General features: G+C 46.1%; 1 protein-coding gene across 1 annotated transcript; it reads right to left on the reverse strand.

The window, feature by feature from the left end:
* Positions 1–1,182: 1,182 nt before the first annotated feature.
* Positions 1,183–24,750, reverse strand: LOC118376346 (adenylate cyclase type 9). Its single transcript, XM_052503375.1, has 10 exons — positions 24,732–24,750; positions 21,896–22,131; positions 11,864–11,974; positions 11,160–11,416; positions 8,747–8,849; positions 7,144–7,358; positions 5,964–6,123; positions 5,726–5,868; positions 5,333–5,356; positions 1,183–5,074 (listed from the first exon to the last, which is right to left on the reverse strand). The coding sequence occupies exons 1-10, from the start codon at positions 24,748–24,750 to the stop codon at positions 3,460–3,462; spliced, it is 2,883 nt and encodes a 960-aa protein (XP_052359335.1). The 3' UTR covers positions 1,183–3,459.
* Positions 24,751–25,260: the final 510 nt, after the last annotated feature.

Genomic DNA, 25,260 nt, shown 5'->3' on the forward strand with positions numbered 1-25,260 from the left:
CACTTAAAATGGGCCTAACCCCATTCAAGCAATTCTACACAGTACAACAAAATCCAGTCAAACAAAGCAAAACTACATTTTTGTTATTCCCTGTTTTTAAATCCACATCAGAACAAATAAGTGGCAGCTGTGTACCAAAAAGTGACAATGAACTGCAATATTGAGTTTCATACTCATATCAGTGATACTAAATGTTGGAAACAATTGCTCAGCAGGTTATGAAGTAGAAAAGGCACATGTCAAATTCATATAAACATTTTAAAGAACTTGGATGAGAAAAATATGTACACATGTCAAAAAGCAACAAAAAAGTGTATTCAAGGAAGTTTGAGAAACAAAACATGGCAATCTTAATTAAATGATATCAGAGTTGATTTAGAGAGGATTTCCCTATGACTGAAAAGGCACTACTAGCAAACTCTTGCAGTACACACAAGGAACCTGTAGTAAAACCAATTATGGCACTACAAAAGAGAAACTTAAGTACTGAAAGTTGAAAGATGCACTTAAAACCCAAATGATTGCTGGGATATCCTGAGTATCTCCATCTTTACTAAACTAAAACATGTTGCTTTGGAGTCTTTTACTATGAACATTTACTTCCCAAGTTATTCTCCTAATTCAGAACGCTTTGATATTGTACCTTTGAGGTTTCAAAGTATGTCTGAGGTCACAAATAATATAAGACATTTCCATCCCCAGTTTTTATGTGAGTAAGGTCATACCGTATCATTTTTTAAAATCACGACATCTGTGATGGAAACAGGAAGTTTAGGTACAATTTTATAAATGCCAAAAGATCATTTGTTTGTTCGACGGGGTGGGATCTTTCTGTGTTGGTCATTTTTTTATTAATTATGCGAGAAATGGCAGTGGAAACGCCTTTAAAGGTAAATATTCATATAATAATCATATCGAAGTAGACCTTGAGTCACGCGATGATAAGCAGTTTATTAGGCTACAGATGAAATAGGCCTAACTTATGAAGAACTTCACAGGGTGATGAAAGTGCACAGTGATCGTGATGCTCCTTTCCAATAAATCTCCAGGGTCTGATTCTGGTGACAAGACCAGAGTAGGCAATTTTGCTATTTTACCCAACAGTTTTTTTTTATAACAAAACTATTGGTAGAGTTGAAAATGCAATGGAAACACATTGAACTTTAGATTTTTATTTGGTACGTGAAAACTAAAGTGAAAAAGTATATTTTGTGTGCACTTTGTCATCCTGCACTGATTTTTATCCTCAACAAGTCCGTTTGGTGGAAACACACCACTGGTGGAAAAATACGCAGGTTTTCTTCATGTAGATTTTAGAATATTCACAAGACAATCTGTTGCCAATTGGATGGAAACCTAGTAGTACCATGACTTGTTTTGTTATTTCCCCCGAGCACCCAAGCCCTTTCACTAAAACAGAGAGAAAGTGACAGGGATGATTAGACTTGCAGTTGGAGGATATGCACTGTACAGTTCACCATACTCAATTATCTCCAGAAAGGTTCTGATAAAACAATGCATACAGTACATGTATATATATAAAAAGAAAACAACAAGATCTCAACTTCAACAAAACAAACCACACAAAACAAATAGGAAAATATGTAGCACTGAACATGCAGACTTTACATGTTTATTTGTATATGTTGTTTACATGACACATGTTAGAAACGTCCCTTATTATCCAGGATCTAATTTGGCAGGAATGCTGTAACAAGAGGAATCGGTGGCATTCCCCCTTGCATGTATTTCTAAATAGCCGGACGGTAGAGTAACAGAGGGGGGCGTGGCGATAGCAGATCAAGTCCTATTTGAAGGTCAATATACCAATCTACCATTCCGTTAAACTGGATCACTCAACATCTTAACTCAGGTCCGTCACAAGAGACTACTAGCCTGGTCCCGGATCTGGTTGTGCTCTTGCCTATTCCACATGATATGTACATGACGCACATGTAACAATTTGAGCAGATTGTTAACTGTATTGTAAGCACACCAGCACGTTCAATAGAAACTACCTATTAGGAGGCCTACCTAGAGGGGTGCACTTCAAAACTCAACAACGGTAGCCTAACAACAGATTGCATTCCTGTAAAATACTAGGAAGAGGTTATGGCACATGAACCAACCTGTGGTGCTAAAAGTTAGCTTTATAGACTTGCAGAGCTAATGTGCAGCTGAAGCTAATTAGTGATATGTTAAAGAGTTAGGGTCAAGTCCTAACTTAAACATTTTCACTTAGTCATGCATTGATGTCAATTGGAGACTTTGACTTAAAACAGACTTAAGTGGGAGTTAGGATTCAGCCCTAATTACTATTACCAAGGTCTAGTTGACGGCTTGAGGCTAGTAAGACAGAGGTCCTTACTTTTAACCAGGGCCAGGAGAAAAGATACCACATCAGCCAGAGGGATTTCATTATGTCTTAATCACACTCCCCACCTTCTCCCCACGGTTTCATCAGTTGCAGAATGACAACTTACAGCCACCTCTCCGCATGAGGCCGTGGATGGCAGTTATTACTGTAGTGTAGCGCACAGACACAAGCACACAGTCAAGCCTTCCGACTGATGTTGTCGATATTGTTGTGGGTTTGTCTGAGAGCGTTGTGCGAGGCCTGTGCTTTTCTTAGACAAAGTGATTCACTGTGAAAAGACGACTCCATCTTGCTTCCCTTTGTAACCCATCATTCACTCTTCACTGTGGCATTTCTTATTGCTCCGATTCTTGTAAACTCCTTAACTACAGTAATACAAGCAATTTCATAGCTACACAGACCAAAGACAACTATAACAAACTGACAGAAACCAAGCTTTTGCCTTAAAATGTACATAAGGTTCACAGTTTGGTAGTGTAGCAGTCTTTCCCAGTGTTCTTTCCCCTTTCTGCTTCTTCTTCCTTCCTCGTCCAGACCAGCTTGTTCTACACATTATTTTGTGCTAAAGGCACTTAATCAAGACATAAAAAACAAAGGCGAGAAAAAAAAAGCCAAAAACATACAACAACAAAAGACTAAAGATGTTAGTGAGAATCAAGTAGATCATAGGAGGCTGGGTTTCTATAGCAACATAAGTTCAGTAATAGCGCCCATCGTACTTTCCCTATCTTCTTATTCACTCTTACTGTGGCCACCAGATACATCGGTCGTGTTCAGTGGACATGAACGGGAAGAAAACAGACGTAGTATCTGAACTTGTTCAATAAGAAACGCTCATTTTCGCATACAGTTGCAAAAAGATTAACAAAGGTGTGTCCTAATGAGCACGAACCTGGAGAGGAATTGACAACAGAGGAGCCAGAAACTGGTTTCTTACAGTCTGCCATTTAGGTGCTCCCTCCTGTATGCCTTCTCGTCACATATGACTGTTCCATAATAAGCTTCAACTGGCAGGAATGCAAGAAAGGCCGTGCTTAAAGGGCTGAAGGCTGATGCAAAAAACTATCGCAGACATAACAGTCTTAGAGTTTCGTTAGCTCGCCAATAATGTCATCATCGTCCTGCTCCTCTTTCTCTTTTTCCACCTCCTTCCGTGACTCAGTTGCTGTGGCATTCTGAGGGGAGAGAGACTGGAGGGAGGCAGGCACCACAGGTTTTGGTTGTTGGAGGACGTTTGTTGTAGGAGCTCCAGCTAGACTAGTGGCGGGTAGACTTGGTTGTTGGACGCTGGTTGAAGGAGTTTCACTTTTATTATTGATGGGTGGATTTGGTTGTTGGACTGTCAAAAGAGCTCCAGCTAGACTAGTGGCGGGTAGACTTGGTTGTTGGACGCTGGTTGAAGGAGTTTCATCTTTATTAGTGATGGACAGATTTGGTTGTTTGACTTTCAAAGTAGCTCCAGCTTGACTAGTGATAGGCAGGGAGGCTAGACCAACGTAGGATGATGAGGAGGAGCGTCTGGCTGCGATGGTCTCTGTAGTAGTAGGGCTACAGTAGTATTGTTGCCGACTGTCTGGCCTATCTCCAGCCTCCACCACCCCCCTCTCAGGCCGCAGCAGACCCGTGGACACCCCAGAGCTGAGCGAGGGACTGGTGGTACTGGGTACACCAGAGATGGAGCTAGGCACCATATTAGAGAGCTCATCTGTTGGCGAGCGCCCGATACTCCCGTCCACCTGCACCCGGATCTCTGGCGAGACGGAGAGCAGGTACTGAGGCACGGGGGCGCCGCTGTCGGCACTCTTGGGGAACAGAAAGGTCTTCATTTGACCTTTGCCCTTGACGTTGACTGTGCCGCGGTAGTCGAAGTTGTAGTCCATGGCACTGAGGGCGCAGTAGCTCTCCTCGCTCACCTGCACGCGGCACTCCACGCCCGTAGTGTCCATGCGGCTGGCGATGTTCACAGTGTCGCCCCAGATGTCGTAGAGCAGCTTAGTGGTGCCAATCACCCCTGCAGTCAAAGGACCGTGGTTGAAACCGATGCGCAACTTGAACTTGAAGCCCAGCATGTTCTTGTTGAAGTCGTCCACCACGCGCATCATCTCCAGTGCGAAGTCAAACAGCGCCCGCAGGTGGCCGTGAGGGTGCGGCGTCTCGGCGCACTGCTGCGCGTTCAGCCCAGCCGCCGCCATGTACGTGGCACCAATGGTCTTGATCTTCTCGATGTTGTTGAAGGGCGGCTCGCGAAGCAGTTCATCGAAGTCACCGATGAGCTCGTTGAGCACGCGGTAGCACTCCTTGCCGCCCTCGTAACTCTCCTCGTAGAACTCGCTAAAGTTAACGATACTGGCAAAAATCACACCAACATTACCATGGTTTTTGGAGTAACTCTGAGTCACTTTGAGCTGCTCTGCCACGTGGATGGGGATGATGTTCCTAAGCAACCAATCGGCTTGGTCCCTCATGTTCTGGATCTTGATGCGGTGCTGGTCGGCCTCCACGTTGCCGTGGTAATGGAGGCGGTAGCTGACCTCGAACTCGCGGTTGAGGAACCAGACGAGCAGGAGGAGCAGGAAGAAGGCCACTCCCACCTCGGGGCCCAGCAGGTCCTGGAGGCGGGGCACGGGGTCAGCGGCGGGCTCAGGCTGACCATGTACAACACTGCTGCGGTTACTGTTGTTGGTGGCGTCGCCAGACCTGGAGGAGAGAGAAAGGGAGGGAGAGGTGGAGAGAGAAGGGGAAAGAGAGAGGGTGGAGAAACAAGGAAGGAGAGAAGGGAGGGATGGAGAGTTGGAGAATGAGGTAGGGAGGTGGAGATGGAGAGAAATGTAGGCAGGGAGGGAGAGAAGGAAGGAGGGATGGAGAAAAAGAGAGAGGGAAGGAAGGAGTTAAGGAAAGGTGGAGTGAGAGATATATTTATAATCTTAGTTGTATGGATAACTTCATTCTACTCACCAAAATAACATACTGTTGGCAGAACTGGAAGACAGAGGAGACAAAAACACGAGACACGGTCGGATGAGATTAATCGGGTCCACGACAAATGAAATTACACACAGTGTCAGCACAAAGGACAAGTCATACTAAATTATGACATTGTGGTAATATTGTATACAATATCCTATCGAACTTCAGTGAGTGCATTGGTAGTGGATTAAATGGGTAATATACAAATTTGAGGGTGGTTACATTTCTCCAGCTCTGTTCCTCAGTTGTTTACCAAAACAGTGACAGGGTGTCAGGTGTTGTTATTGTTTGAACTGCAGATGCCCCTTTAAGGTCCTTTCCGACCAACAAAAAAGGGCCATAAATGTGTTAAAAAATAGAATCCATTATAAGGTGTCTGACCTGCAGGGCGGGCTGAAGAGCAGGGCGAACAGCACCAGTCCCACCACCGTGGCCATGGCCGAGCGCATCCAGCAGCTCAGCTGGCAGAAGTTACAGTACTGGATGATGGCAATGATCACTGCACAGCAGGTGAGCATGGTGAACTGGGAGACACAGATAGAGACACAGGAAGGAACCATCGTTAGCATTAGCAAACTCTGGAGGAAATGACCAGGGCAAATGAACAGAATACACTCACCTGTATGGAGAGGTGCATGTCACAGGTGACGTGTGAGAAGACGGACACAGCGGGCAGGGACACCAGCACGGCCCCTATCAGGTGACGGGGGACCCAGCCAGAGATGGCCCTCAGCAGGGTTCTAGTGCAGCTCATCACGCTGTCCAGGTAGAAGGCCATCCTGGGAGAGAAGGTTTGCTCAGAGAGGGCTGATAGACAGTACATGTACTGCAATCCAACCCCATTGAAAACAGGCTAATGGCCTCCCCTTTTCCCCATCTTCAAACTTCACCTCACTTAGTTCTCTCCCTTCCTCTCCTCCCCAGTTCCAACCCACTCCTCATATCCCTCTCCCCACTCCCTTCCCCCCTCTTCCTCTCCTCCCCAGTTCCAACCCACTCCTCATATCCCTCTCCCCACCCCTTTCCCCTCTTCCTCTCCTCCCCAGTTCCAACCCACTCCTCATATCCCTCTCCCCACCCCCTTTCCCCTCTTCCTCTCCTCCCCAGTTCCAACCCACTCCTCATATCCCTCTCCCCACCCCCTTTCCCCTTTCCCCTCCTCCCCAGTTCCAACCCACCCCCTTTCCCCTCCTCCCCAGTTCATATCCCTCTCCCCACCCCCTTTCCCCTCTTCCTCTCCTCCCCAGTTCCAACCCACTCCTCATATCCCTCTCCCCACCCCTTTCCCCTCCTCCCCAGTTCCAACCCACTCCTCATATCCCTCTCCCCACCCCCTTTCCCCTCTTCCTCTCCTCCCCAGTTCCAACCCACTCCTCATATCCCTCTCCCCACCCCCTTTCCCCTCTTCTCCCTCCTCCCCAGTTCCAACCTACTCCTCATATCCCTCTCCCCACCCCCTTTCCCCTCCTCCCCAGTTCCAACCCACTCCTCATATCCCTCTCCCCACCCCCTTTCCCCTCTTCCTCTCCTCCCCAGTTCCAACCCACTCCTCATATCCCTCTCCCCACCCCCTTTCCCCTCTTCTCCCTCCTCCCCAGTTCCAACCCACTCCTCATATCCCTCTCCCCACCCCCTTTCCCCTCTTCTCCCTCCTCCCCAGTTCCAACCCACTCCTCATATCCCTCCCCCACCCCCTTTCCCCTCTTCTCCCTCCTCCTTCCATCCCTCCCAACTTCTTCCCCCTTTTTCCTCCTCCTCTCCATCTCTCCACCTCTCCTTCTCTCCCTCAACCGTCTTACCGTATAGAGAGCACCAGCGCCAGAGCCTCCAGCAGGGTGGCCACGGCAACCAGGGCGAGGGCCGGGGCAGGCAGGGGGGCCCCAGGGAGGGAGAGCAGGGGCCGGAGGAGGCAGGCCAGGGAGAGGGCCAGAAACACTGAGCAACACAGGACCATGTCCAGGAAAGAGCTGAAGGTAGGGCTGGCAAAGGTCTGTACCGCTGCCTGGGTCTCCACCTGGGGACGGGAGGGAATAGATACTTTGTCATTTTTCAACAGAAATGGATTGATTTGCTGTCACAATAGTCAACCTCACACACACACAAAGACACACAAGGCTGAGAGCAGCACAGCGTTAGCCGCTGTTAAGTGCCTTACTAAAGGCACAATGGCAATGAATGGTTCCTGGGTCCGGTTGTAGAGTGTAAAGAGATAAAGAGCGAGAGGGTTTGGAAAGGGTAAAAGAGAGAGAACAAAGGTTGTGGGAGAGAATAGAGAAGCATGAAGAATGGAAGTCTTAACAAAACAGTAATACAATTGTCTCATTGTGATTAAGTAATAAGTATGAAACTGAACGAAACATTATCCAGAAGTGAAGTTGAACATGCAGTTCCCCACTGTACCAGCAGAGGGCATCACAAGCTAAGAGGACATTCCTATCGATGTCCTGCAGTGATTTCCCTGTCTTTGCCGCAGTCCTGACAGGCCATACATAGTGCAGTGCTTACAGGTTACTCAGTAAACACACACACACACACACACACACACACACACACACACACACACACACACACACACACACACACACACACACACACACACACACACACACACACACACACACACACACACACACACACACACACACACACACACACACACACACACACACACACACACACACACACACACACACACACACACACACACACACACACACACACACACACACACACACACACACACACACACACACACACACACACACACACACACACACACACACACACACACACACACACACACACACACACACACACACACACACACACACACACACACACACACACACACACACACACACACACACACACACACACACACACACACACACACACACACACACACACACACACACACACACACACACACACACACACACACACACACACACACACACACACACACACACACACACACACACACACACACACACACACACACACACACACACACACACACACACACACACACACACACACACACACACACACACACACACACACACACACACACACACACACACACACACACACACACACACACACACACACACACACACAGAGACACACACACACACACACACACACACACACACACACACACACACACACACACACACACACACACACACACACACACACACACACACAGAGAGAGAAAGAGCTAGACAGGCAGGGTGAAACGGATAGGGAGACAGAGGGACAGACAAGGAAAGACAGACCAGGTGTAGTCTAGTAGACAGAGAGGAAGTGGGACATCAAAAAGACAGATAAGAGGAATACAGATACAGACAGACACACACAGACAAAGAGACAGAGTAACAGACAGGGAGGGATACACACCTCTTCCTGGTAGCTGGTCCTGTAGGCAGACTCCAGGGTTCTGTCCAGGAAGGTGTGGCTCAGCTTGTTGATGGGAGGCTTGAAAAAGTAGTCCTTCATCAGACTGGGAGATGGGCAGATCAACAGATGTCAGTCAGTATAGAGAAGACAGACTTGTCGGGGAGAGAGTTACACCAACCTATCATACCACCAGGGCCGTCCGTGTTCATAAGGCACCAAACATTTTGCAATGGAAAATGAAAATGAGCTTTTCTTACTGGACAAGTCCAGATAGTCCATCAAATATATCATGTATGTTTTCTTCCATTTGGTGCCTGACCCAGGGGCCCAGGGGCTTATTCAGTGGGCAGAAGCATAAGGATCACTACAAACAAAATAGCACGGAGCAGATCATACCGCAGTGTGTTGTATATAGGATTGCAACATTCCAGTAACTTTCTCAAAACATTAAAAAAAGATTATATACACTGTTCAAAAAAATTAAGGGAACACTAAAATAACACATCTTAGATCTGAATGAATTAAATATTCTTATTAAATACTTTTTTCTTTACATAGTTGAATGTGCTGACAACAAAATCACACAAAAATTATCAATGGAAATCAAATTTATCAACCCATGGAGGTCTGGATTTGGAGTCACACTCAAAATTAAAGTGGAAAACCACACTACAGGCGGATCCAACTTTGATGTAATGTCCTTAAAACAAGTCAAAATGAGGCTCAGTAGTGTGTGTGGCCTCCACGTGCCTGTATGACCTCCCTACAACGCATGGGCATGCTCCTGATGAGGTGGCGGATGGTCTCCTGAGGGATCTCCTCCCAGACCTGGACTAAAGCATCCGCCAACTCCTGGACAGTCTGGTGCAACGTGGCGTTGGTGGATGGAGCGAGACATCATGTCCCAGATGTGCTCAATTGGATTCAGGTCTGGGGAACGGGCGGGCCAGTCCATATCATCAATGCCTTCCTCTTGCAGGAACTGCTGACACACTCCAGCCACATGAGGTCTAGCATTGTCTTGCATTAGGAGGAACCCAGGGCCAACCGCACCAGCATATAGTCTCACAAGGGGTCTGAGGATCTCATCTCGGTACCGAATAGCAGTCAGGCTACCTCTGGCGAGCACATTGAGGGCTGTGCGGCCCCCCAAAGAAATGCCACCCCACACCATGACTGACCCACCGCCAAGCCGGTCATGCTGGAGGATGTTGCAGGCAGCAGAACGTTCTCCACGGCGTCTCCAGACTGTCACGTCTGTCACATGTGCTCAGTGTGAGCCTGCTTTCATCTGTGAAGAGCACAGGGCGCCAGTGGCGAATTTGCCAATCTTGGTGTTCTCTGGCAAATGCCAAACGTCCTGCACGGTGTTGGGCTGTAAGCACAACCCCCACCTGTGGACGTCGGGCCCTCATACCACCCTCATGGAGTCTGTTTCTGACCGTTTGAGCAGACACATGCACATTTGTGGCCTGCTGGAGGTCATTTTGCAGGGCTCTGGCAGTGCTCCTCCTGCTCCTCCTTGCACAAAGGCGGAGGTAGCGGTCCTGCTGCTGGGTTGTTGCCCTCCTACGGACTCCTCCACGTCTCCTGATGTACTGGCCTGTCTCCTGGTAGCGCCTCCATGCTCTGGACACTACGCTGACAGACACAGCAAACCTTCTTGCCACAGCTCGCATTGATGTGCCATCCTGGATGAGCTGCCCTACCTGAGATACTTGTGTGGGTTGTAGACTCCGTCTCATGCTACCACTAGAGTGAAAGCACCACCAGCATTCAAAAGTGACCAAAACATCAGCCAGGAAGCATATGAACTGAGAAGTGGTCTGGTCACCACCTGCAGAACCACTCCTTTATTGGGGGTTTCTTGCTAATTGCCTATAATTTCCACCTGTTGTCTATTCCATTTGCACAACAGCATGTTACCTTTATTGTCAATCAGTGTTGCTTCCTAAGTGGACAGTTTGATTTCACAGAAGTGTGATTGACTTGGAGTTACATTGTGTTGTTTAAGTGTTCCCTTTATTTTTTTGAGCAGTGTATATATATATTTCTTTATCCCAGTTGGAGAATTCCCAGAATCAGGGGGAATAAGCAGGAAATCCAGATCCTCCAACCCATATTTCTATAAAACTGGGGATTTTAGGGAAAGGAAGGGAATCTCTGTAAGACTAGTTCTATAAAGCACATTGTAAATAGACACACTGTACCAAAACAGACATTGATACCAGATACGTGTGGGTCTGCTTCTTACATAACAGTTCTGCCTTCAGCATTCAGAATCTTATCCTTTGATTCCCTTAGCCTGGTCTCAGATCTATTAGTGCTGTCCTGCCAACTCCCCCAAAAGCTCCATCACAGCCATCAAGCCTGGTTCCAGATCAGTTTGTGTAACATCCATCCATCCCCTCACCTGTCCTCTTTGATAACATCCACAAAGTGAGCGTCGCTCCTCTCTCTGAAGTTCTTGGAGCGCAGGGGGATGAGAGCAGAGTGGTCCATCCCCATGGCCCCTCCACCCCACTTCTTCTCCTTCTCCTGGAGCATCTCACACAGGGACGTCTGGCTGTTGGTCAGGGGCTCCTCCAGCCTGGGGCTCAGCAGACCGTTCAGGGCCTTAGGGCTGCAGCCTAAGGGGGCCTGGGAGGGACATTTGAGAGATGAGGTGTCCTGGGGGAGTTGAGAGGAGAGAGGCTAGTGAGAAGCTGTGTGTGTGTGTGTGTGTGTGTGTGTGTGTGTGTGTGTGTGTGTGTGTGTGTGTGTGTGTGTGTGTGTGTGTGTGTGTGTGTGTGTGTGCGTGCGTGCGTGCGTGCGTGCGTGCGTGCTGAAACAGAAAGTGGAGAGTGAGAAGTGTTAGACCTGAGGTCTTGGATAAGAGTGATTAGTGACTTAGTTAGTGAAGCCAAATGAATCAGACATTTCCGTTTGGCTAGGTTCACGTCATTCCATCATGTATAGTATGGCGATATAAATACTTCAGAAATACAATATGATGAACACTAAGCCTGGTTTTATGAACTGGGGCTGGATTTAAGTGCAGTCAGGTTGGGATGAGTAAAGGTTACGGCCAGGTTCAAAGGTCAAACGTTTACTTGAGTGAGGTAAAGTGAGGCAAACCTTGCTGCTATTGGTCGTGTGATCGTCATGGCAACCGTTCTGCACCGTGCCCTTCTCCAGAACCTGATCCTCCTTTGGAACTACAGCCGCACTGCAGGAGAGACAATGAGACTGGAGAGAAGGAGAGGTATTTGTCTATTTATATCATTTACAGTTTCTTCAATCCTAGCATTGACAAATTCTCATACTGTAGTTTACACATTCACTCTTGTGTTGTGTGTGGTTAGTGTGCTTAGCCTAAGTATTGATTGGGTGCATCAACCACACGCACGCAAACACAAAACAGTTTTATTATTCTTCATTCACAAACATGCAAACATATGTTCACGGTTAAATAGGTATTTATATCCAGGGCTTGTACTCTTCTAGCTTAGGTCTTAAAACCACAAACCCAGATATTCTTAAAGATAGCAAAGTCTTGACATAATAATTATTCTAGAAACGTGGTGTCATAGATACTCAATGTCCTCCAGGCTATAGGGAAATGTTACTTCCATCATTCAAACATGAAGACATAAAACAGGGTAGTGACTCGGGAGGATTGATCATATGGTATAAACGGACCTTTCACTAAAGCAGATCAAAAAGGGTAACACCCACATTTGGTTCAAACTCAACAAAGCACAATCCTTACTAACAATGATATATAAAAAGTCAGCAAAACAAGAAACGTCCCTTTTCCAGGACCCTGTCTTTCAAAGATCATTCGTAAAAATACAAATAACAGATCTTCATCGTAAAGGGTTTAAACACGGTTTTCCATGCTTGTTCAATGAACCATAAACAATTAATGAACATGCACCTGTGGAACGGTTGTTAAGACACTAACAGCTTACAGACGGTAGGCAATTAAGGTCACAGTTATGAAAACTTAGGACACTAAAGAGATCTTTCTACTCTAAAAAAAACCCTGCACAGGATCGGTACAGCTGAACAGCATACCTGCGGGACAGGTACAGGATGGCAACAACAACTGCCAGAGTTACACCAGGAATGTACAATCCCTTCATCAGGGCTCAGACTGTCGGCAATAGGCTGAGAGGCTGGACTGAGGGCTTGTAGGCCTGTTGTAAGGCAGGTCCTCACCAGACTTCACCGGCAACAACGTAGCCTATGGGCACCAACCCACCGTCGCTGAACCAGACAGGACTGGCAAAAAGTGCTATTCTCTGAAGAGTCGCGGTTTTGTCTCACCAGGGGTGATGGTCGGATTTGCGTTTATCGTTGAAGGAATGAGTGTTACACCGAGGCCTGTACTCTGGAGCGGGATCGATTTGGAGGTGGAGGGTCCGTCATGGTCTGGGGCGGTGTGTCACAGTATCATCGGACTGAGCTTGTTGTCATTGCAGGCAATCGCAACGCTGTGCATTACAGGGAAGACATCCTCCTCCCTCATGAGGTACCCTTCCTGCAGGCTCATCCTGACATATCCCTCCAGCATGACAATGCCACCAGCCATGCTGCTCATTCTGTGTGTGATTTCCTGAAAGACAGGAATGTCAGTGTTCTGCCATGGCGAGCAAAGAGCCCGTATCTCAATCCCACTGAGCACGTCTGGGACCTGTTGGATGGGAGGGTGAGGGCTAGGGCCATTCCCCCCAGAAATGTCCAGGAACTTACAGGTGCCTTGGTGGAAGAGTGGGGTAACATCTCACAGCAATAACTGGCAAATCTGGTGCAGTCCATGAGGAGGAGGTGAACTGCAGTATTTAATGCAGCTGGTGGCCACCCCAGATACTGACTGTTACTTTTGATTTGACCCCCCCGTTGTTCAGGGACACATTATTCCATTTCTGTTAGTCACATCTGTGGAACTTGTTCAGTTTATGTCTCAGTTGTTGAATCTTGTTATGTTAATACAAATATTTACACTTTAAGTTGTTGTCAGTGAGAGGACGTTTCTTTTTTTGCTGAGTTTATATATATACAGTACCAGTCAAAAGACACACCTACTCATTCAAGGGTTTTTCTTTATTTTTACTATGTTCTACATTGTAGAATATTAATAAAGACATCAAAACTATGAAATAACACATATGGAATCATGTAGTAAGCAAAAAAAAGTGTTTAACAAATGAAAATATATTTTAGATTTAAGATTCTTCAAAGTAGCCACACTTTGCCTTGATGACAGCTTTGCACACTGTTGACATTCTCTCAACTAGCTTCATGAGGTAGTCACCTGGAATGCATTTCAATTAACAGGTGTGCTTGGTTAATGAATTAGTGGAATTAATTTCCTTCTTAATGCATTTGAGCCAATCAGTTGTGTTGTGACAAGGTGGTATACAGAAGATACCCCTATTTGGTAAAATAACAAGACCGTACTATGGCAAGAACAGCTCAAATAAGCAATTTCTGAGGCGGGTAATGCTATCCTCTGCAGCAGAAGTAACTCTGGGTCTTCATTTCCTGTGGCGGTCCTCATGAGAGCCAGTTTCATCATAGCGCTTGATGGTTTTTGTAACTGCACTTGAAGAAACTTTCAAAGTTCTTGAAATCTTCCACATTGACTGACCTTCATGTCTTAAATCATGTCAGTTAAGAACAAATTCTTATTGACAGTGATGGCCTACCAGGGAACAGTGGGTTAACTGCCTTGTTCAGGGGAAGAACAACCTTGTCAGCTCAGGATTCGATCCAGCAACCTTTCGGTTACTGGCCCAACGCACTAACCACTAGGACACCAATAAGAAGAAGAGACTTGCTTGGGCTAAGAAACACGAACAATGGACATTAGGCCGGTGGAAATATCATTAGGCCGGTGGAAATCTGTCCTTTGGTTTTTGGTTCCAACCTCTGTGTCTTTGTGAGATACAGAGCAGGTGAACGGATGATCTCCGAATGTGTGGTTCCCACCGTGAAGCATGGAGGAGTAGGTGTAATGGTGCTTTGCTTGTGAAACTGTCAGTGATTTATTTAGAAATAAAGGTACACTTAACCAGCATGGCTACCACAGCATTTGGCAGCGATACACCATCCCATCTGGTTTGCGCTTAGTGGGACTATCATTTGTTTTTCAACAGGACAATAACCCAACACACCTCCAGGCTGTGTAAGGGCTATTTGACCAAGAATGAGACTGAGGGATTGCTGCATCAGATGACCTGGCCTCCACAATTACCCGATCTCAACCCAACTGAGATGGTTTGGGATGAGTTGGACCGCAGAGTGAAGGAAAATCAACCAACAAGTGCTTAGCATATGTGGGAACTCCTTCAATACTGTAGGAAAAGCATTCCAGGTGAAGCTGGTTGAGAGAATGCAAAGTGTCATCAAGGCAAAGGGGGGCTACTTTGAAGAATCTCAAATCTAAAATATATAACACTTTTTTGCTTACTAATTTATTTAATAGTTTTGATGTCTTCACTATTATTCTATTCCAATTTTAATTTGAGGGGGGGTGGAAAGCGAGAAAGCTAGAGAGAAAGAGGAAGGGAGGGAGAGAGAGTGGGGAAGGAGAGAGAGGTAAAGAATGAGTCAATTGAGGGTGAAGAGATAACGGAGAGAAATAAAGAGAGTTGAGTAGAGGGAGGGAGGAGAAAAATTGAAATAATGAATGAGAGAAACTGTTTGGCAGAAACAGGACAGAGAGAGAGAGAGAGAGAGAGGGCAGAGAGAGTGAGACAGGGAGAGAAACAGACAAAATATTATAATAAATGGACCCATTGAGAGAGAGAGGAAGAGAGAGATCGAGCAAGAGAGAGATCGAGCAAGCGAGAGTGAGAGAGAGAGCACGAACTCAGCACTTCAGCATTTTACCACTAATTAGAATCACAATGATACACAATCAGATTAAATGGATACAACACCAACCACAATAGCAGCCCTATAGAGAGACAGGGCCAGGATGAGGCGAGGTGGAGAGAGGGATGAGAGACAGGGCCCGGGTGAGAGGAGGAGAGGTGGAGAGAGGGATGAGAGACAAGGACAGTGATAGAGGAGGAGAGGTGGAGAGATGGATGAGAAACAGGGTGATAGAGGAGGAGAGGTGGAGAGAGGGATGAGAGACAGGGCCGGTTGAGAGGAGGAGAGGTGGAGAGAGGGATGAGAGACAAGGACAGTGATAGAGGAGGAGAGGTGGAGAGATGGATGAGAAACAGGGTGATAGAGGAGGAGAAGTGGAGAGAGGGATGAGAGACAGGGTGATAGAGGAGGAGAGGTGGAGAGAGGGATGAGAGACAGGGCCCGGGTGAGAGGAGGAGAAGTGGAGAGAGGGATGAGAGACATGGTGATAGAGGAGGAGAGGTGGATAAAGGGATGAGAGACAGGGCCCGGGTGAGAGGAGGAGAGGTGGAGAGAGGGATGAGAGACAAGGCCAGTGATAGAGGAGAGGTGGAGAGATGGATGAGAGACAGGGTGATAGAGGAAGAGAGGTGGAGAGAGGGATGAGAGACAGGGTGATAGAGGAGGAGAGGTGGAGAGAGGGATGAGAGAAAGGGTGATAGAGAAGGAGAGGTGGAGAGAGGGATGAGAGACAGAGTGATAGAGGAGGAGAGGTGGAGAGAGGGATGAGAGACAGGGCCAGGGTGATAGAGGAGGAGATGGGGAGAGAGGGATGAGAGAGGTGGAGAGGTGGAGAGATAGATGAGAGACAGGGCCAGGGTGATAGAGGAGGAGATGTGGAGAGAGGGATGAGAGACAGGGCCATGGTGATAGAGGTGGAGATAGGGATGACATAGAAGAGGCTGGGGAAGGCTGAAGGAATGGACAGAGACAGATATACACTCATCTGATGATTAGGCACTGGCCCTGAAAGGATTGTTCAAGGTACTTGGTAACATCGTGATGCAGACACACATGCGTATACGTGCGCACCCATACACCTACAGACTTAAAACAGACAGGCAGACAATACTGTGAACACTGGCTCACTTTCAGGCGACACACACAGCCTGATACACAGAGAAAAACACACACACACACTCAGCCAAGTCAGGCTCCGAGGACAAGTGAGTGTTTGAGAGGGATGAGAAGCCCACAGAAAGGATACGGATTCAAAGAGGCGTCAACCTAGTGATGTGTGTGTGTGTGTGTGTGTGTGTGAGAGAGAGCCAATGACGTGAGGGTTTGTACCAGTGAATTGTGTGTGTGTGTGTGTGTGTGTGTGTGTGTGTGTGTGTGTGTGTGTGTGTGTGTGTGTGTGTGTGTGTGTGTGTGTGTGTGTGTGTGTGTGTGTGTGTGTGTGTGTGTGTGTGTGTGTGTGAGAGAGAGAGCCAATGACGTGAGGGTTTGTACCAGTGAATTGTGTGTGTGTGTGTGTGTGTGTGTGTGTGTGTGTGTGTGTGTGTGTGTGTGTGTGTGTGTGTGTGTGTGTGTGTATGAGAGAGAGAGCCAATGAAGTGAGGGTGTACCAGTGAAGTGTGTGTGTGTGTGTGTGTGTGAGAGAGAGAGCCAATGAAGTGAGGGTTTGTACCAGTGAAGTGTGTGTGTGTGTGTGTGTGTGTGTGTGTGTGTGTGTGTGTGTGTGTGTGTGTGTGTGTGTGTGTGTGTGTGTGTGTGTGTGTGTGTGTGTGTGTGTGTGTGTGAGAGAGAGTCAATGAAGTGAGGGTTTGTACCAGTGAAGTGTGTGAGTCCATGTGAAGGGCTTTCTAACATCTCTCCACGTGTGTTACCTCATGTAATGCCAAGGACACAGCAGTTCATCCCCTCTTCACTTCTCATCCGCCTTTCCCTAAAGACCCCCTGCCAAACTCCTCTCCCCTCTTCACTTCTCATCCGCCTTTCCCTAAGACCCCCACGACCAGCACTGGCAGATGTAGTGGTGGTACGGGAGGATTACAGTGGAACTGTGGGGGCTAATTGGTATCTATAAAGCAAGTCTGTGTGCGTACTGTATGACTGAGGAGAGTAGTGAATACTGGATATAGGTGTAGCAGCAGAGTAAATATACGCTACAGTCAGAAAGTATTCAGACCCCTTGACATTTCCCACATTTTGTTATGTTCCAGCCTTATTATAAAATGGATTCAATAGCTTTTTTCCCTCATCAATCTACACACAATACCCCATAATGACAAAGCAAAAACAGGTTTCTAGAATATATCACATTAAAACAAGTATTCAGACCCTTTATTTAGTACTTAACTAAAGCACCTTTAGCAGTGATTACAGCCTCGAGTCTTCTTGGGTGTGACGCTACAAGCTCTGCTTGTATTTGGGGAGTTTCTCCCAATATTCTCTGCAGATCCTCTCAAGCGCTATCAGGTTGGATGGAGAGCAGATCCCACTCCTGCAGTATCTTGGCTGTGTGCTTAGTGTTGTTGTGCTGTTGGATGGTGAACCTTCGACCCAGTCTGAGGTCCTGAGCACTCTGGAGCAGGTTTTCATCAAGGATCTCTCTGTATAATGCTCATTTCATCTTTCCCTCGATTGTGACTAGTCTCCCAGTCCCTGCCGCTGAAAAACATCCCCACAGCATGATGCTGTCACCACAATGCTTCACCGTAGGCATGGTGCCAGGTTTCCTCTAGACATGACGCTTGGCATTCAGGCCAAAGAGTTCAATCTTGATTTTATCAGACCAGAAAATCTTGTTTCTCATGGTCTGAGAGTCCTTTAGGTGCCTTTTGGCAAACTCCAAGCGGGCTGTCATGTGCTTTTTACTGAGGAGTGGCTTCCGTCTGGCCACTCTACCATAAAGGCCTGATTGGTGGAGTGCTGCAGAGATGGTTGTCCTTCTGGAAGGTTCTCTCATCTCCACAGTGGAACTCTGGAGCTCTGTCAGAGAGACCATAGGGTTAGTGGTCACTTCCCTGACCAAGGCCGTTCTCCTCCAATTGTTTGGTTGGGCGGCCAGCTCTAGAAAGAGTCTTGGTGGTTCCAAACTTCTTCTAGAAAGAGTCTTGGTGGTTCCAAACTTCTTCCATTTAAAAATGATGGAGGCCACTGTGTTCTTGGGGACCTTCAATGCTGCAGAAATGTTTTGGAGGCTGTGCCTCAACACAATCCTGTCTCGAAGCTCTACGGACAATTCCTTCAACCTCATGGCTTGCTTTTTGCTCTGACATGCACTGTCAACTGTGGGACTTTATATACACAGGTGTGTGTCTTTCCAAATCATGTCCAATCAATTCAATTTACCACAGGCGGCCTCCAATCAAGTTGTAGAAACATCTCAAGGATGATCAATGGAAAATGGATGCAACTGAGCTCAATTTTGAGTCTCATAGCAAAAGGCCTGAATATTTACATAAATGCAATCAGTTTTCCAATTTTTAATACATTTGCAGAAAATTCTAAAAACCTGTTTTCACTTTGTCATTGTGGGGTATTGTATGTAGATTGATGAGGAACATGCTTTATTTAATCAATTTTAGAATAATGCTGTGACGTAACAAAATGTAACAAAATCAAGGGGTCTGAATACGTTCTGAACGTATTGTATCTTGTCTCTATATGGATCCTCATTACTCCATCATGACACTAAATCCATCATGACACTAAACTCACCATAGGGACCAAAACCGATTTATACTAATGTCAACATGGGCCGTATTCAGAGTAGGCTTGCTGATCTAGGATCAGGTTTTGCCTTTTAGATCATAATGAATAAGACTATATCGACAGGGGTGACCTGATCCTAGGTCAACACTCCTACACTTATCAATTAACAGTAAGAGAGTAGAGAATTGTCTCTGTTGGTGAATATTACATTATATGCGTTGTGGATAAGCAAGGGTCGGAAATGTACAATTTAAGTTGGAGTCATTAAAACTCGTTTTTCAACCACTTCAAAAATGTCTTGTTAACAAACTACCATTTTGGTCAGTTAGGACATCTACTTTGAGCATGATACAATACATTTTTCCAACAATTGTTTACAGACAGATTATGTCACTTATAATTCACTGTATCACAATTCCAGTGGGACAGAAGTGCCAGGACCCGGTTACGAACCCAGGTCTCCGGAGTGAGAAACAGTCACTTAACCAACTGAGCCACGAATAGTCGGCAGAACCCAGAAGATGAGGCAGACACAGCAGTACTTGAGACGGTGTATTTAATGAAGTAAAAAGTGAAGTTCTTCAGGAAAACATGTAACTCCACAACCTCAAAAGGAATCCTACAAGAACAAAGGTAATCCTCCAAGACAAAAAAGGTAAATCCACAAGGTGGAAGGTATAGCACAAAAAGCCTCAAAAGATACTCAAAAAACAAACAAACAAACAAACAAAAACAAGAACAAAAAAAAAAATTCCACAAGAGAGTCCACCGGGATCAACAAGAGTTCTCAGAGAACTAGGGCTGGGTGCTAACATACAAACACAGAGCACAGAACAGAGGAAAACAAAGGGTTTAAATACAATCAGGGGAAACGAGGCACAGGTGCAAATAATAATGGGGATCAAGGGAAAACAAAAAGGTCAAAAGGCACAATGGGGGCATAGTGACCAAAAACCGGAACAACCCAGGCCAAATCCTGACAAGAAGTTCACATACACTAAGTTGACTGTGCCTTTAAACAGCTTGGAAAATTCCAGAAAATGATGTCATGGCTTTAGAAGCTTCTGGTAGGCTAATTGACATCATTGAGTCATTTGGAGGTGTACCTGTGGATGTATTTCAAGGCGTTCTGTCTCCTAGAGATTAAATCAATCCCAGAACAACAGCAAAGGACCTCGTGAAGATGCTGGAGAAAACAGGTACAAAAGTATCTATATCCACAGTAAAACGAGTCCTATATTGACATAACCTGAAAGGACGCTCAGCAACGAAGAAGCCACTGCTCCAAAACCGCCATAAAAAAGGCAGACTACGGTTTGCAACTGCACATGGGGACAATGATCATACTTTTTGGAGAAATGTCCTCTGGTCTGATGAAACAAAAAAAGAACTGTTTGGCCATATTGACCATCGTTATGTTTGGAGGAAAAAGGGAGAGGCTTGCAAGCCGAAGATCACCATCCCAACCGTGAAGCACCTGGGTGGCAGCATCATGTTGTGGGGGTGCTTTGCTGCAGGAGGGACTGGTGCACTTCACAAAATAGATGGCATCATGACGAGGGGAAATTATGTGGATATATTGAAGCAACATCTCAAGACATCAGTCAGGAAGTTAAAGCTTGGTCGCAAATGGGTCTTCCAAATGGACAATGACCCCAAGCATACTTCCAAAGTTGTGGCAACATGGCTTAAGGACAACAAAGTCATGGTAGTGGAGTGGCCATCACAAAGCCCTGACCTCAATCCTATAGAAGATTTGTGGGCAGAACTGAAAAAGCGTGTGCGAGCAAGGAGGCCTAAAACACTGACTCAGTTACACCAGCTCTGTCAGGAGGAATGGGCCATAATTCACCCAACTTATTGTGGGAAGCTTGTGGAAGGCTACCCGAAACATTTTTGTTTTTGAAAGTTAAACAATTTAAAGGCAATGCTACAAAATACTAATTGAGTGTATGTAAACTTCTGACCCACTGGGAATGGGATGAAAGAAATAAAAGCTGAAATAAATCCTTCTCTCTACTATACATTTCACATTCTTAAAATAAAGTGGTGATCCTAACTGACCTAAGACAGGGAATTTTTACTAGGATTAAATGTCAGGAATTGTGAAAAACTGAGTTTAAATGTATAAGATGTAAATAAAGATAAAGATGTAAACCTCCGACTTCAACTGTAGATATCTTGTTAAGTTAGGGCCTGTGTTTTGTGCAATTATGTAACATGCTTGGATTTTAACCTTCATTTAAACTTTGATGAACTTTTTAGGTCAAATGGTCCAACACCATCCTCAAACAATTCCTTATATTTTTTGCGTAATTTTAATTTCTGGATAAGGCTTAAAATACAGGATCTCATGTCACATACTGCTCAAAACACACCGCCCTACAATTATGTTCTGAAGACATGTCTACTGAGCTGAACATGTGTTACACTATGACCATTTTCTAAATGAAGTCAAAGTACAGTATGCTATTACAACCAAAGAATATGTCTATCCAAGTTACACAGAGAAAACCACCAAAGAGGGGAATGAGCACACACCTGACCCCCATCTCCCCTTTACCCTGCAGAATACCATGTCCTCACCTTGGCCCTGTCGGGAGCCCCTCTCTGGGGTAGGCCACAGGCTGAGGGGGCTCTGGGGGCTCCATCTGGGGTGTGGGCACGGGGTGTGGGACAGCGGGTGTCCCCCCCAGGCTCCAGGCCAACCAGGCCCAGCTGGGAACAGCTACAGTAGCACGGCTCCACCTTTCTCCCTGAGATCAGGTAGGTCTTCAATCCTGAAGGAAACAGAACACAGAGATAGATGACAGTGACAGAGACTCAACACACATGCTGCAAAAGGTAGAAGAAAAGTGCCTTTTATGTGAAAAGAATGTGTGCATATGTGTGCTTCAGAACGATCCTGACGCCTCAGAACAGTTGGGTTTGTTTGGCCGCTGCTGTTAGGACGTGTTGTGCTCTTTCTCTGAGTTGTACAAGCAAGCAGAGCAGAAACTGGCCACCAAGGGCGTCATGCACCCCAAAACCTGAGGGGGCACAAAGTGAGGGAGGATGGCCGGGGGGGTGGTAAGCGAAATGTTCATTTTTCAAATACCTGAAACAGCTTTTCATCTAGAGCCATAACCATTATGTAAACTTCTATGTCAAAAATATGTACACTACCATTCAAAAGTTTGGGGTCACTTAGAAATGTTCTTGTTTTTGAAAGAAAAACACCCTTTTTGTCCATTAAAATAAAATAAAATTGATCAGAAATACAGTGTAGACTTTGTTAATGTTGTAAATGACTATTGTAGCTGGAAATGTCAGATTTTTAATGAAACATCTACATAGGCGTACAGAGGCCCATTATCAGCAACCATCACTCCTGTGAGAGCTTCAAGTTCCTTGGTGTCCACATCACCAACGAACTAGAATAGTCCAAACACACCAAGACAGTCGTGAAGAGGGCACGACAAAACCTATTCCCCCTCATGAGACTGAAACGATTTGTCATGGGTCCTCAGATCCTAAGTAGCCTTGCTACTGTTATTTTCACTGTCATTTTACAGTAGTTTTTTTATGATCATGTCTCCTTTGCCAAGATAATCCTTCCACCAGACAGGTGTGGCATATCAAGAAGCTGATCTTGTGCTGGGAACAATAAAAGACCACTCTAAAATGTGCAGTTTTATCACACAACACCATGCCACAGCTGTCTCAAGTTTTGAGGGAGTGTGCAATTGACATGCTGACTGCAGGAATGTCCACCAGAGCTGTTGCCAGATAATTTAATGTTAATTTCTCTATGATTAGCCACCTCCAACGTCGTTGTAGAGAATTTTGCAGTACGTCCAACCGGCATCACAACCGCAGACCACAGGTAACCACACCAGCCCAGGACCTCCACATCCAGCATCTTCACCTGTGGGATCATCTGAGACCAGCCACCTGAACAGCTGATGAAACTGTGGGTTTGCACAACTGAATAATTTCTGCAAAAATAGTCAGAAATGGTCTTCAAATCAAATCAAATTTTATTTGTCACATACACATGGTTAGCAGATGTTAATGCGAGTGTAGCGAAATGCTTGTGCTTCTAGTTCCGACAATGCAGTAATAACCAACAAGTAATCTAACTAACAATTCCAAAACTACTGTCTTATACACAGTGTAAGGGGATAAAGAATATGTACATAAAGATATATGAATGAGTGATGGTACAGAGCAGCATAGGCTCTACAGTAGATGGTATCGAGTACAGTATATACATATGAGATGAGTATGTAAACAAAGTGGCATAGTTAAAGTGATACATGTATTACATAAAGATGCAGTAGATGATATAGAGTACAGTATATACGTATACATATGACATGAATAATGTAGAGTATGTAAACATTATATTAGGTAGCATTGTTTAAAGTGGCTAGTGATATATTTTACATCATTTCCCATCAATTCATTATTAAAGTGGCTGGAGTTGAGTCAGTGTGTTGGCAGCAGCCACTCAATGTTAGTGGTGGCTGTTTAACAGTCTGATGGCCTTGAGATAGAAGCTGTTTTTCAGTCTCTCGGTCCCAGCTTTGATGCACCTGTACTGACCTTGCCTTGATAGCGGGGTGAACAGGCAGTGGCTCGGGTGGTTGTTGTCCTTGATGATCTTTATGGCCTTCCTGTAACATCGGATGGTGTAGGTGTCCTGGAGGGCAGGTAGTTTGCCCCGGTGATGCGTTGTGCAAACCTCACTACCCTCTGGAGAGCCTTACGGTTGTGGGCGGAGCAGTTGCCGTACCAGGCGGTGATACAGCCCGCCAGGATGCTCTCGATTGTGCATCTGTAGAAGTTTGTGAGTGCTTTTGGTGACAAGCCAAATTTCTTCAGCCTCCTGAGGTTGAAGAGGCGCTGCTGCGCCTTCTTCACGATCCTGTATGTGTGGGTGGACCAATTCAGTTTGTCTGTGATGTGTACGCTGAGGAACTTAAAACTTACTACCCTCTCCAGTACTGTTCCATCGATGTGGATAGGGGGGTGTTCCCTCTGCTGTTTCCTGAAATCCACAATCATCTCCTTAGTTTTGTTGACGTTGAGTGTGAGGTTATTTTCCTGACACCACACTCCGAGGGCCCTCACCTCCTCCCTGTAGGCCGTCTCGTCGTTGTTGGTAATCAAGCCTACCACTGTTGTGTCGTCCGCAAACTTGATGATTGAGTTGGAGGCGTGCGTGGCCACGCAGTCGTGGGTGAACAGGGAGTACAGGAGAGGGCTCAGAACGCACCCTTGTGGGGCCCCAGTGTTGAGGATCAGCGGGGTGGAGATGTTGTTGCCTACCCTCACCACCTGGGGTCTTAGGGAAGCTTCTATGCATGCTCGTTGTTCGTCCAGTCTTAACCTAACTGCAGTTCAGCATTGTAACCGACTTCAGTAGACAAATACTCACCTCCGATGGCCACTGGCATGCTGGAGAAGTGTGCTCTTCATGGATGAATCCTAGTTTGCTGATGTCAACATTGTGGACAGAGTGCCCCATGGTGGTGGTGGGGTTAAGTTATGTGTTGCATAAGCAACAGACAACGAACACAATTGCATTTCTGCAATTTGAATGCACAGAGATACCATGAAGAGATCCTGAGGCCCATTGTCGTGCCATTCATCCACCACAATCACCTGATGTTTCAGCATGATAATGCACAGTCCCATGTCACAAGGATCTGTACACAAAAACAGCCCAGACATGTTCCCCATTGGGCCTGTTTGGGATGCTCTGGATAGACGTGTACGACAGTGTGTTCCAGTTCCCACCAATATCCAGCAACTTAGCACAACCATTGAAGAGGAGTGGGACAACATTCCACAGGTCACAATCAACAGCCTGATCAACTCTATGCGAAGGAGAAGTGTTGAGCTGCATGAGGCAAATGGTGGTCACACCAGATACTGACTGGTTTTCTGATCCACACCCCTACCTT

Source organism: Oncorhynchus keta, unplaced genomic scaffold (assembly GCF_023373465.1).
Source record: "Oncorhynchus keta strain PuntledgeMale-10-30-2019 unplaced genomic scaffold, Oket_V2 Un_contig_17287_pilon_pilon, whole genome shotgun sequence".
Classification (NCBI taxonomy): domain Eukaryota; kingdom Metazoa; phylum Chordata; class Actinopteri; order Salmoniformes; family Salmonidae; genus Oncorhynchus; species Oncorhynchus keta.